The 14,447-nt window shown below is 41.6% G+C and overlaps 1 protein-coding gene and 1 long non-coding RNA gene across 2 annotated transcripts in view; one reads left to right on the forward strand and one right to left on the reverse strand.

Annotated features, from left to right (window-relative positions):
- Window positions 1-6,273: 6,273 nt before the first annotated feature.
- LOC139034758 (uncharacterized) lies at window positions 6,274-13,361 on the reverse strand. Its single transcript, XR_011487301.1, has 2 exons — window positions 12,815-13,361; window positions 6,274-6,849 (listed from the first exon to the last, which is right to left on the reverse strand). It is a non-coding gene; the product is annotated as an uncharacterized lncRNA (long non-coding RNA).
- Window positions 13,362-13,684: 323 nt separating this feature from the next.
- The window catches only part of KPNA4 (karyopherin subunit alpha 4), a 59,623-nt gene continuing 58,860 nt past the window's right edge, over window positions 13,685-14,447 (forward strand). The window contains exon 1 of the mRNA XM_020913804.2: window positions 13,685-13,854. Within this exon, the coding sequence (XP_020769463.1) occupies window positions 13,786-13,854 (69 nt within the window). The 5' untranslated portion in view covers window positions 13,685-13,785. The remainder of the gene's footprint in view (window positions 13,855-14,447) is intronic.

Raw genomic sequence — 14,447 nt, forward strand, 5'->3', positions numbered from 1 at the left:
TTTTGTGACCTTGGACAAAAATTGCTGTACCTTTCTATGCCTCCATTTCTCTATTTGTAAGATGAAAAAGTAATAGCCTGATGAGTTTTCATTCAAGGTGGTTAACACATTGGCACTCAGTGATCACTTTTCAAATGTTAATGTTTCAAATGTTTGCTTAATAAGGGAAATATCCATCTGCTCATTCTTTATGAATTCATCTTTAAGTTGTAGAAGCTCTCAGGTTATCCAATCACAACTATCCAAAGTCCCCAAGGACTTTGGGGAGTCTGTTCATGAGCTGTGTGCTGTACTATGCTAAATCACTTCAGTCATACCCTGACTCTGTGTGACCCCAAGGACTGTAGCCTGCCAGGCTCCTCTGTCCATGGGGATTCTCCAGGCAAAAATACTGGAGTGGATTGCTATGTCCTCCTCCAGGGGATCTTCCCGACCCAGGGACCCAACCTGCATCTCATGTCTCCTGCATTGGCAGGCGGGTTCTTTACCACTAGTGCCACCTGGAAAGCCCATTCATAAACTAGCCATAGTTTAATTTACCCACTCGACACACCTCACACCATTTGGTTATTAACAAAAGATTCAAGAGAAAGGAAAGCTCCTCACAATGTCGTCCTACTAAGAATACAAATGCCCTTACTTTGGTGTTGAGTCATTTCATATTACATTTGTTTGGTTTCATTCCTCCCTAGGCTCTCTAGGACAGAGAAGGCAATGGCACCCCACTCCAGTGCTCTTGCCTGGAAAATCCCATGGGCGGAGGAGCCTGGTAGGCTGCAGTCCATGGGGTCACTGAGAGTTGGACACGACTGAGCGACTTCACTTTCACTTTTCACTTTCAAGCATTGGAGAAGGAAATGGCAACCCACTCCAGTGTTCTTGCCTGGAGAATCTGAGACGGTGGAGCCTGGTGGGCTGCCGTCTATGGGATCACAGAGAGTCAGACACGACTGAAGCGACTTAGCAGCAGCAGAAGCAGGTTCTCTAGGAACTTGGAAATAACTTTATTTGTATATAATCAAACAGGACTTCTCAACACCTGGTACTTCAGCAAAAGTGCCAGTCTTTTTAGAACAGCCCTGGAGAAACTGTTCTTGAAAGTCCAGAGCATTCCTAAAAGGCTTTTGAAGTTTTCATTTTGTATATGTGATTTACTGCTGATAATTTGTATTATCTACAGACAAAGTGTGCCACTTCTTTAACCTGTTTGATTGTATGTTTTCCCCTTTTAAGCAACTTTGCTTTAAAACATAAATACAGAAAATACAACCAGGGTTTTGGAATTCAAGTTGCCAAAAAGTATTTTTCTACATTAACCTAGGATTTATCTAGAAAAATATGACCCCAAAAAGTATGTGTGTAGAGGAACTCACGAGAACTAAATGTAATGTGTGCTCCTGGTTTGAATCCTGGACCAGAAAAGAAAAAAAAAAAAAAAAAGTTTTCCTCTTTTTCTATAAAGTGTTGGGAATTAGTCAAATTTAAATAACGTCTATAGAAACCAATATTGCATCAATTTTCCTGATTTAGATAAGCACATTGTGATTATATAAAAGAATGAACACAAAACTTTTGGGGTAAAGGGGCTTCATGCCTCTGTCTAAATCTCAAAACAGTTCAGATAAAAGACAGGATGTGAAAGCAAATGTGATAAAATGTTAACATTTGGGGACTCTGGGTGAAGACTATGGGAATTTTTTGTACTGTTCTGTTGCAACTTAGTCAAAGTCTGAAACTGTTTCAAAATAAAAGATTTTTAAAGGTTAGGGGTTAAGAACAGAAAGATAGTAAGATTAATGTTGGTAGGAGCTCTTTGAACATTTACAGTATCCATGAATATTGCACATGGAAAGCAAAAGCCTTGTTTTAATAGAAAAGCTGGGAGCTGAGAGTGCCTTAGATATCTTTATTAGGAATTCCAGCATAAAAACCACCCCCGAGAAGTACTCACTTTGATAGGCACACTGGTGCTTGAGTCAATAAACTGCCATTCCATATTAGTTGAGTCAGTGTTACCCTAGAGAGCTAATAACACAGGCTAAGGTCATTAGAAATAGCAAGTACTATCAGATTGGCAGAGATGAAGTTATTATGATCAGTTAGCAAGTGGGGCAGCAATAGTGCTTGTAATCTGTTGGTGGGATTTAGATTGGTATAGTCTGACATAATCTTTTTAAGGAGCAATCAGATACTATTACATTTTAAATGTTCATATCCTTTGGCTTAGAAATTTTATTTCTAGAAATGTACCCTAAGGAAATAGTGGGGTAAGTGAGCACAGATGTATATTCTATCATAGCAAAGAATAGGAGACATGATATGCACCCATCAGGAGGAGATAAAATAAATGTTTATCCATACAAGAAACCATTCTTCAGCTATCACAAAGTATGAGATAACTAACAGGGAGCAATATCTCTAATGTAGTAATTAAAAAATAGGTTGCAGAGGAGTATATATAGTATGACCCTATGTATATCTGCATTACTTATTTATATTTAAAACAGAGATATTATATAGGCATTTATTTTTAAAGATTGAAGAAACATATGCTAGAAAGAATTTGGGGTGTAGAAAGTTAGAAGAATATACTTGCACTGTCCATGGCAGATTACCTAATTTGCAAGCCCAGTGCAAAATGAAAATGGGGAGCCCCTTGATAAAAAATTAAGAATTTCAAGATAGGGACAAGAGCACATTAAGTCCAGTGTGGGGCCTTTTGAGTGCAGGTCACATGTCCACGAAGTTGGCCCTAGCACTATACTATAGACTTAGGTATATACTATACTCTAGTATATATTACACTACGATGTACCTGCTAAGGCAAAAACTAAGCAGTAGTATAAGGAAGGGTGGGTGGAAATATACAGGCTGTCTGTCTACTCCACACATCTCTTTGTTAATTTGGATATTATCATAAGGGCAATATTTTGTGAGAAGGGCAATCCAGAGTGTATTTAAATTATTCCTAAAAGGAGCTAGCACATTAAGGGTGCCAAGATTAGCAGTTTGCCAGCATACCCTTTAGATCACTATGCATGCCACAAGAGTGCCTCCAAGAGGATTACCAGAGGCTCGATGAGGAGACAGAGATGTGCAGCTTTCAAAAGATGAGTCTGTGGCAGATCTGAATTACTTTTAAAGAGCTTCCATTTTAATGACACATCCATATTAAATAATGAGTAATTTTTTACCTCTTGTCATGTGGCAAGTAAAATTTTAAAAAAAGAACACGAAATATAAACGTGAATTTTTTATCTCTAGAAATTAAATAGCTCTTCCAGGCCATCTGGGTATCCATAAATATTTTCCCACTGCTCTAATGGTTCTATGATATCCTTGAATTAAGCAAATAATAGTACTGCTATTTAGTTGACTTCATCTGTCTACAAGTTAAATGTTCCTCTGATACTTCTATTTATAAGTAGAACTGAAAACCTGGGAAGTCTAATTTGGGATCAGCATGGTAGCTTATGTTCTGCCATGTAGAACATCAAGATTTGATTAGGCAGATCCTAGGGATGCAGCCAAAAGGCAAGAGAATAAGACATTCTAACATCTAACAAGCTCTAAATAAGATGGTCTAACACCAACCAGGCTCTGATTCTTATTAGTTATAAAGACAGCAGGTTTCTATAGGACCTAATGAGTGTTGGGATAAGCTTAAGGATCTCAAGGGTTCAACCGAGTGGGGAAGTAGTGAGGAAAACACAAAAAGATTTGTTTGTGTGTTTGTTTTTGAAGTCCATCATAAGGTAACTAAGTCTAAGTGGCACAACAGGAGCTACAGACCTTTGACTCTGTAGGCATCTGGGAAGTCTGTTGAAACTATCTGAGAAGTCCAACAGACTTCAGGGTCTTGTATAACATAGTGACAGAACCAGAAATAGAAATCTGATAAACGCTTTTGAGGTGTTGTGTATTTCAACACGAATTTCTATGTCTGTTTGAAGGTGTTCAATCTTGAACTATTTTTTAAGACATTTCCTAGAATTATATGTGTATGTATGGTACCATCTGTCACATCTAATTTATACTTAGTAAGGGGGGAAAACAACTAATAAATACATCAGAGTTCTACTTATATGTGATTATCCAAGACAGTCATCTGTTTTAGGGCATCAGTTCTGTCTTCATTAAAGTTATTAAAATCACTCATAACCATGAGAATTTTCACCAGTCTGACTAGCACACCTATTCTCAAATTTCAAAATAGGACCCATAATCCAGGTGTTAGACATTACTAAAAAGGTGGGAATCTATCATTTTCACAATTTTTTTAAAAAAGAGCTCTACTTAACGCATCTGCCCTTTGTCTTGTCTTTAGATATTTAACTGCTTCATTCTTAAATATTACAATGACTTTTTCTTTTAAGTGATATTACATACACACGAGTTTGACATGAACAACTTTCTAATGATATCCTCTGAAGACTGAATAGGCTATGATTCAAGAGATATTGAATTCCCCATTAACAAATGTGTTGCACTTGATGACAAAGTTGACATGAGAATTCGAGCACAAAATAGGTAGCTGAACTAGTTAACATGTGTGCTCTTTTCAAACTCTGAGACATCGTGACTGTGAAACAGTTCTCAAGTCTCCAACAGGGCAGAAAATGGTCACCAGGGGAGGGAAAGCGACACCATGAAGATGTCCTATTTACTCAATACAGTTTACCCTCGGTTGGATATGGAATACAGGAGAAAAGGATGAGGAATCAATAACACAATGCTTTTAGTTCAAGAAATGAAGGAGAATAGCACCATGAACAGAAATGAGAAAGGATTAAGAATGAACAGGTTTCTCTTCATTTTGATTGTGAAGGAATCCCCTGAACAAGGTGACTAAAAACAAAGGTAACTCTGCATTTCTGTTTTGTTTGTTGGTATCAGAGACAGTTCCAGGAGACCCCACTCCTGACTGAACCTGCGCAGGCGCGGCCCTGAGGAGACAGCAATAGAGGAAAACCTGGCAAACGGGCCAGAATTCAGGAGCTGAGGAAGAACAGTTAATAGAGACACGTTCTGCCTCTTTGTGAATTGGCTCAAGAACTAGGACGGGCCTGAGACTTCAAGGAGCTAGGGAAGGCAGTAGCAGAGAATATGAGATTTAAGCTAACTACAAGGAACTCAGAAGAGATTTTACAGGAACAATGGAGCTAATCTTTCAGAGCAGCAATCTCCAACCTTTTTAGTACCAGAGACCAGTTTCATGGAAGATAATTTTTCCATGGGCTGGGGAGCAAGGAGTGGGGGATGGTTTCAGGCTGATTCAAGCTCAGTACATTTATTGTGCACTTTCTTTTATTATCACATCAGCTCCACCTTAGGTCATCAGGCATTAGGTCCTCGAGTTTGGGGACCCCTGTTTTAGAAGAATGTCATCAAGAAGATGGAAACTGAGAAAACTCAAGAGGAAAACTAGAGGCAGCAAGGAAACCCAGGAAAATACGGCATCAATTTATTTAGAAAGTAAATGGAATTGAATATTACTGACATGTATATTCTATCCTTGAAACATTAATTATGCAGTACCTTTTCCAAGTAAGAGTCACAGAACCATTATTTTATACTTGCAGTACTTTGAAAATTTGCTGATATATCATCATCTATTACTGTGATGTCTGATCATCCTTATTTTATTTTTTTTTTTTGATCATCTTTATTTTAATTCTATCTTTCCCTTAGTCTGAAACCACCTTAAATGGGATGGCAGGCCAGATCTAATAGTTCTCAAAGTATGTTCCGAGACCCAGTACCATCAGCATCAAGTGAGCACTTGCTCTTCCAGACCTACTGAATCACAAACTCTGCAGATGGAGTCCACCAACTGAGGTTTTAAGTCTTGCAAATTGGTTCTAAAACACTCTAAGGTTTGATAACCACTGCCTTGGGTTTCAGACTTAGACCTCTTTAGAGCTTGCTTAGGAAAAAAAAATACTCTTCTATTTTCTGTCGACTCACAGCACTTCTCTCACTTCTGATCGCTTAGTGTGTGATAGTTTTGTTTTGTTTTTTTTTGCCCCACCCAACAATGCTACCACACCAGCTGGGTTTCCTACATTTAAACTTAGTTCTGACACTACCCAGAGATACCATCAGATCCAACAGGTTAAAATCTTGGGGGACTGAGCCCCGCCCCTGATGAGTCACAAGTTCAAGTTGTTAACCTGTGCTTCTGATCCACAAGCAGTAAACTGGGGGTTCAAATAACCCTCTCCTGGGACTTGATTAATTTGCTGGAGCAGCTCCCCAAGCTCAGGAAAACAGTTTGCTTGCTGGATTACCAGTTTATTATAAAAGTATATATTAATAACTCAGAAGAGCCAGGTGGCAGAGGTGCACAGGGCTCGGTGTGAAGAAGGGTGCAGAGCTTCCATGCCCTCTCTAGGCTCGCCACCCTCTCAGCACCTCCACAGAGTCACCAACATGGAAGCTCTTTGAACAAGCTGGTTTGGGGTTTTTTATGGAGGCTTCATTAGCTACTGATTTAACCTCCAGCCCCTCTCTCCTCCTCAGAGGTCCCTATCCTTAGGGACTTTCCAAAAGTCATATTTACATGAACTCAGAGGTGGCTGAAAGGACATGGATTTCATTCGGGAGCTATTTCAGAAGCCGAGAAGGAAAGATATCCCCAAGATCCTTATCATTAGTAAACTGCAAAGGTTTTTGTGCCAGGAACTGCGGAGGAAGACCAAATACACATTTCTTAAATCACAATATCATTGAGGTCTGACAGGGATTTGTGTTTAAAATCAGCAAGGTGGGAATTCCCTGGTGGTCCACTGGTTAGGACGCTGTGGTTTCACTGCCAAGGGCCCCGGTTCAATCCAGAGTCGAAACAAACTAAAACAAAAACAAAACAGGGAGGCAAAAATCAATTTTTGTGTATTCAGGCTGCTCTAACAAAACGTCATACAGAAAACAACAAAGTTCTGTAAAGCAATTATCCTTCAATTAAAAAGTAAATAAAATTTTTGAAAAGTCATAGACTGGGTGACTTATTTATAAACAACAGAAATTTATTTCTCATGGTTCTGGAAGTCCAAGGTCAAGGTGATGGTCAATTCAGGGTCTAGTGAGAACCTGCTCCCTCATAGACCACAGTCTTCTCATTGTAACCTTCTCACTTGATGGAAGGGATGAGAGATCTCCCTGGGGCCTCTTTTAGAGAACTAATCCCATTCATGAGGGTTCTACCCTCATCACTTAACTACCTCCAAAGGCCCTACCTCCAAACACTGTCACATTGGGGATAAGGTTTCAAGATATGAAATACAAACGTTCAGTCCATGACAAGGGTCAACTAGAAATAGTGAGTGAAAAGTGTTTAGTCATGTCCGACTCTGTGACCCCATGGACTGTAGCCTGCCAGGCTCCTCCATCCATGGGATTTGGATAGAATACTGAAATAGGTTGCCATTTCCTTCTCCAGAGGATATTCCTGACCCAGGGATCGAACCTGGGTCTCCCACATTCAAACAGACTCTTCACTATCTGAACCACCAGGGAAGCCTAAACTACAATGAGCTTTCCACCTTACACCAATCAGAATGCTGTGCTGTGCCTAGTCACTCAGTTGAGTCCGACTCTTTGCGACCCTGTGGGCTATAGCCCACCAGGCTCCTCTGTCCATGGGGATTCTCCAGGCAAGAACACTGGAGCGAGTTGCCATCCCCTCCTTTAGGGGATCTTCCCAATCCAGGGATAGAACCCAGGTCTCCCGCCTTGCAGGCAGACTCTGCCATGTGAGCCAGCAGGGAAGTCCAAGATACCAATGGCCAACTAGAAATGGAGTCTGCAACTAGTTAGACCTGGAATCAAACTGGGGCTCCAATAATTGTTAGTTGTATAGGATCTTGAGCGAATTGCTTAGCCTTTCTGAACCTCAGGTTCCATATATAGAAAACAGAAACAATAATATCTACCTTGAAAGGTTACTATGAACACTGAAGTCTGTGTATCTACATGGCACTCGGGAGTGTTGGCTCTGGTGTCCAACTCAGTTCAAATGCTAACTCTTCTACCTAATGTATAATCTTGGGCAAATTACTAAACCTGTGCTTCAGATTTCTCATCTGTAAAGTGGGTAATGAGATACTTTCTTCATAGGGTTGTTATGAGGATTCAATGAGTCAATATTATCAATTGCTTAGAAGACTGCCTGCCCCATAATTGCTCAATAATTGTTATGCTTATAATAGTAAAAATGCAAATAACAATGATAGTAATAATGTACATCACATAGATAGAATACTAGACCTAGAATATGATAGGTATTAAATATTTGGTAGCAATTATTATTTTATTTTTTATTTGTGGTCTCAATGCAAAGTTTGTGGGATCTTATCAATATCTTCCAACCCAGGCCCTTGGCAGTGAAAGCTCAGAGTGTTAGCCACCAATCAACAGGGAATTCCCGGTAGCAATTATTGTGTCATTGTAAAATTCTTTTCAAGCATAGGATTATAAGGCTTCAGTATATAGGTACCCCTGATCCTGTCTATAGTTTTTACATCCTAATGATTCCCCTCCCCTCTGAATAAGCTCTATGAAATATATCAACATTAATTTTCTCATTTGGCTAGTGTACTGTAGTTACTCAAGATGCTACCATGGGGAGAAGACGGAGCTGAATAAAGAATATATACAGCCTCCTTGTACTTTTTTTTTGGCAATTCGTGTGAACCTATAATTATTTTAAAAAATTAAAAGCTTCCTCCCCCCCGCCAAAAAAAAGATAGGAGTTGGGGTAAAAGGTTGGGCCCAGTTCCTTATTTCTCAGCCCCTAGAATCTGAACATTCCTTTCCACTAGTTGGGGCTAATGGAAGCCATAGGAGCCTGATTAGTGAGAGTGAGGTGAGGCTCCCCTAACATTGGGTAAGATATGGATCTGCAGAATCTCTGATACATGTAATTGTACATGTAAACAACACTATAACTTTCTCACCTAACACAGCTTCTGGTGCATAGAAGTAAAGACAAGGAATGTGCCTCTCCCAACCGAAGTTATAAATCCAAATATTTTCCTCATAGAACTATTGCCACATAGTGTCACTGGGTTCCATGACATTCATATAAGTACTTTATAGATTAAATAAGCCCTTGTGGGCTAACTTAAACTCCTACTCCCTAGTCATGACCATGCTCTTATGCACATATTTCAAAGAACTAATCTTCAAGCAAACTTTGGAAATACCAATCATTTGTAAATCACTATACTTACAAACTGTGTTATTAACACAAAATTTTTAAACTGAAGAGGGATAGTGGTCCTTCTAGGTTCACTTATTTTAAGTTTCCAAAGAATGTTCTGCTTAACACTAATGTCCTGAAGTTCCTACTCCCCCCAACCCACTAAGTTCCTAAAAGTGTTAGGCAAGCAAAAGTGTGTGTGTGTGTGTGTGTGTGTGTGTGTGTGTGTGTGTTTAAGGAACACTTACTAACATCTAGATCTGGGGAACTCTGTTTGAGAAGCACTGCTCTAAGTCATATAGTCAGTATCCTTGACTGTTTGGTTTAAGTGGCTCCTTCTGTTTTATTTACTTTTTAAAAGTTAAAAATGAAGAGTATGTATCCTTTCATTTTCCCAAATTTAGGTCAAAATAAAAAGCAAGTGAGAAAGTTTTAGAAAGTCTATGGATGTTTCCCTCGTGGCAATACAAATAGATATTTACCAACAATCAATAATCTGTACACATGAATTATGAGCATTTCTCCAATTATTAATAATTAGTAAAAACTAAGCTTTACAACAAACAAAAATCTAACTTAAGAAAAGCTCATGGCTCATCTCTCTCAATCAGATTATTATCAACAGCTAGCCTTTTAATATCTTACCATTCAGAGCCCTGAGTCAAAATAAGAAGTCGTCTGAAAAACTCAAGTCTGAAAAAGCCTGGCAATAAAGAGGAATAAATAGTCCCTTAATACCTGATCAGTTCTGTTTTCCTAAGAAAATAAAATTGTGTTAACAAAGGTTCAGTGCTTTTTTCTCTCTCTCCCAAAAAAGAACCACTCCAACTATAAAAAATATAAATTACATTTTAATTAAGATTTAGCAACATACAAAGCTGCTTCTACTTTCAGTAAATACTGCCTAGAGTTTTGCTCAAGAAATTGCACATAGTTCCCCAAATGGTAAGACAAACTATAAGATCCATACTCTAGATTAAAGAGGGATTCTACATTCTTCAATTTAATACATGTATCATGAGAATACTCCAAACTGCTTAAATGAAATAATGATAAATTATAATTATTTTTGTAATTACATTTGATCAACTAAAACACCATATAAAGCTTCACAAATCCTCTTCACAAATCTCTGCTGCAGAACAGAGAAATAGTAAAGAAAATAAAGAAATAAATTTCTTTATTCAGAAAGTGACTCTAAGAAGAGAATTTCACGACACATTGAAAGTTAGTATCTCCACAATATTTTAGACTTTTCTTATACCAAAGTAATAATGTCAGGATATTAAGTACCTGATATTGAATATCCTATTTAAAAATAGGTCTTATGGGCCTTCAATGGCTAAGTCAAAGATCTCTCTTGGTAAATGTGGTTTATTTTCAAATATCTTTTGATATTGATTTCTAACATAATTCTACAGTGATAAGAGAATAGACTCTGTATGATTTCAATACCTTTAGACCATGAAATTTTTGTACTTTATGTCCCTGGATATGTTCCAGGGTCTCCTGGTTTATAGTCTATAGGAACTTGAATAGAATTTGTATCCTGCTGTAGTGTGAAAATTGTATAAATCTTAATTATGTGTAATTGGTTCATAGTGTTTTTCAAGTCTGCTATATCTTTCTACTTTTATATTTGTTAATTTTTGAGAGTTTGATACTGAAACTCCAACTAAAAATCCTAATTTATCTACATTAAAAAAATTGTAATATATAGTAGAACTATGTGCAACTTTGTTCTGTATTTTCCAAGTCTCCTGTAAATGTGTTATCACACTTTCATAATTAAAAAAAAATAGGCCTCATGTAGAAGTCTTATAGTATTTGGTTATAATTTATATTTCATATACACAAAAACACTTGTTAATCTATGTTGAAATGATATTAATGGCTGCATTTTACTATTTCCTTAGTTTGGCAAGTTAAATTTCTGAAACCTCCTAACTATGCTTAGAGCTACCATATCTAGCCAATTAGATTGCCAATCTGTATTTAGATCTATTACTAACTCCAGGGAAAACAATGTACCCCTTTTATATATCTTCTATCTGGAAAGAGGGCTTCCCAGGTGGCGCTAAAGGTCAAGAACTCACTTGCCAATGCAGGAGACATAGAGACAAGGGTTTGATTCCTGTGTTGGGAAGGCACAGGCAACCCGCTTCAGTCTTCTTGCCTGGAGGATCCCATAGACAGAGGAGCTACATACAGTCCATAGGGTTGCGAAGAGTTAGACACTACTGAAATGTCTTAGAACACACACACACATCTGAAAGAACTGGAGGTACAGATACAAAACATGTAAAGTGAGAGGCAATGGGTAGGGATAATTTCAAATGAATAATTTAGGCCAACAGACAGACTACCTATCGTTATAATTAAGGATAATTGTTCATTTTAGAAAAGTATGTTCCAACTCCTAAACATGTAGGGGGTTTGCCCTGAAGCCTATGTCTGAATCTAATCCCTTAACTTTAACCCTAGAATAAGCATGATACCAAATTAAGAATTCTTAGAAGGAACCCAGGGTAGATTAGAAACTGTAACAACTCAACATTTTTAATCAAGAAGTGTTAGCTTGTTTCTTAACTTAATGAAACACACACTCACAGCAGTTTAGCTGTAGGTACTGGCTTGTCACTGAGTGCATACTAAGGGTGCCAAGCATGAGGTGCTGGGAATATAGAGAAAAAAACAAATAGGAAAGACCAAAATTACAGGTTGTGGTTATTTCCTGTTTGTATTGCATCTCTCTTAGTGGATACTGTGATCATACCCTTCTTTTAGGAGTAGGGTATTCTGAACTGAATTTTCTTATTCTAAACTCAGTTTGAAGACATCAGTGCTACCGTGTGCAATGTTCCTTCAATTAAATGGTTCTATGGGGAATAAAATTTAAAATGAACATCATTTTAAACTTAAAATCGGCACTGAATTTACATTCAAGTTAACGTACAGTGTGAATTGTTTCCAAGTACAGCTTCTGTTTGCCTAGGTAGCTGAAAGCATACAAAATATTAAAGACTTTGAAGGCATTATTCTCATTTTAAACGTTTTAAAATATATTTTTTAAACCATTTCCGTCTTCTGTTTTCTGAAGCACTTTTAGTACATTCTTTCGTAGATTGTGTTATTTCTATCTCTGGTAATAACATATCTGTTAGAGATGTGTATCTTTGGAACTCTTTTCCCTTCTCAACAGTCAGAATATTATATTTCCTATGTCAGGTGCCATGGTTCCCGCCTTTCAGAAGTTGGTACTGTGTGGCCGAGAAGTTCCTTTAACTTTGCAAGACGAAGTATCTAGGAGAATGGGGGACTTCCCTGGTGGCTCAGTGGTAAAGAATCCGCCTGCCAAGCAGGAGCCACCGGTTCGATCCCTGGATTGGAAAGAGCATCTGGAGACGGAAAAGGCAACCCACTACAGTATTCTTGCCTGGGAAATCCCATGGACAGAGGAGCCTGGCGGGCTACAGTCCATGGGGTCGCCAAGAGTCGTGTATCTTTACCACTGAGCCACCAGGGAAAGCCCCTAAAAGAGTCCGATAGGTCTTAGCAACTAACCAACAACACAAGAGTAACCACAGGATAAATCAGCGCTTCCCAAGTTCCCACCTGTTGCGGGACTTGGTCAGAGGGGATGAATCAGATTCCTCTAAAGCGTCCTTTTCCTTTTCCAGCCACTGACCCTCCCGCTTTCCGCTGCGACTCCAGAACGCATGTCACTCTTTCCAGTCCAGGCCCCAAGGCCGGGCCCCCAGACAGCAGAGACCCCTGCCAGGGTAGGAAGCTCGGTTGAGAACAGGGGGTTGTCCCGATCCCGGATGGAACCGAGGCGCAGATCTCCTGTAAAGCACCAGGAGCGCGCAAAGAATGCCCTAGGAGAGAAGACGCACCGAAGAAGAAAAGAACGTACTTTTACAGAGCTTCGGCCCCGGGACTCCAGACGTCTGGGGCGGGCCCTACAACCAGAAGAAACCAACTCGTTCCCGGGCGTCTCCTTCCCCCTTCTCCTTCCCGCCTTCCTTTAAGCCTTCTACTTCTCTCTCGCTTCCTCCCCCCTGCTCCGGGGGCACGTGGTCCCTCCCTGCTCTTCCTCGCCACACCCACTCCCCTCCGGGCCCATCCCGCGGCCCCTTCCTCCCAGAGTCTCCCGCTTCCCCTTTCCGTTCTCTCTTCCGCCCCCGCTCTCCATCGTTCTTTCTGATTGGTCGCGCGCACCGGAGTCTGGTTGGCCAATCGGCGAGCGGGACTGGCGGCGATGGGCGTGGCCGCGGCGCCGGGGCCCTCAGATCGAGGCTGCCTCCCCCTCGCAGCCGGCAGCACATTCCGCCGCCGTTGCCGCCGCCCGGCTCCGCAGTTGTCTTCGCCGGAGCTGCGGTCGCGCTGGGGTTAGGGCGGGGGGGGGACGGGCGGGGAGAGGCTGAGAAGACCGCGGCGGAGGCAGGTGAGAGGAGGAAGGAAGCGGCGGCGCGGCGGGCACAGCAGCTCAGGCAGCGGCCCGGTTCCTGGGAGTGTCGGTGCGGCGTGGTGGTTGGGGCGGATCCCGCGGGGCCCGGGCGGGGGAAGGAGTCACCGGCCCGGCCATGGCGGACAACGAGAAACTGGACAACCAACGGCTCAAGAATTTCAAGAACAAAGGCCGTGACTTGGAGGTAAACTCGGGGGCGCCGGAGGGGTGAGGGCCGTGGGCCTCGGGTCGATCTCCGCCGGGACTCAGAGTGTGGGGAGTAGGGGCGGGAGCCGCCGCCGCCGGGCCGCGAGGGAATGGCGCTGGGGGCCGGCCGGTCCGTGACGCGTGTGCTAACGCGCCGGGAAGTTTGTGTCGGGCCTGGTCCGCCTCCGCGGGGAGCGAGGTGCCGGGGTACGGCCGGCGCGGCCTAGGCCTGCCCCGCGGAGCCGGCCCGGCGCGGTTGCGAGGGGCTGGGCCTCACGGCAGGGAGGCCGGGCGCGGCGAGTGTGGAGGAGGCGTGCGTGTGCCGCGCCGCCCCGGCCCGCCTGCGCCCCCAGCCCAGGAGCGGCGGCGGAGATTCCGGCTCTGGCTCCCGCAACGACGTCTGGGGCCGAGGGTGGGGAGGGAGGAGGGACTAGCGTGTGGCGACCGAGTGGGGCTCGGAACTTCCTCAGCGAGGCCCGAGTCCTCTCCACTTAAAGGCACTTTCTCTGGTCTTCCCGACTCCCGCTTTACCCCTGCCTCCCCCCAATATCCAAACTACGGGAGTCAACTTCTCCGTTGAAAAAAAAAACA

This window comes from Odocoileus virginianus, chromosome 4, assembly GCF_023699985.2.
Source record: "Odocoileus virginianus isolate 20LAN1187 ecotype Illinois chromosome 4, Ovbor_1.2, whole genome shotgun sequence".
NCBI lineage: Eukaryota > Metazoa > Chordata > Mammalia > Artiodactyla > Cervidae > Odocoileus > Odocoileus virginianus.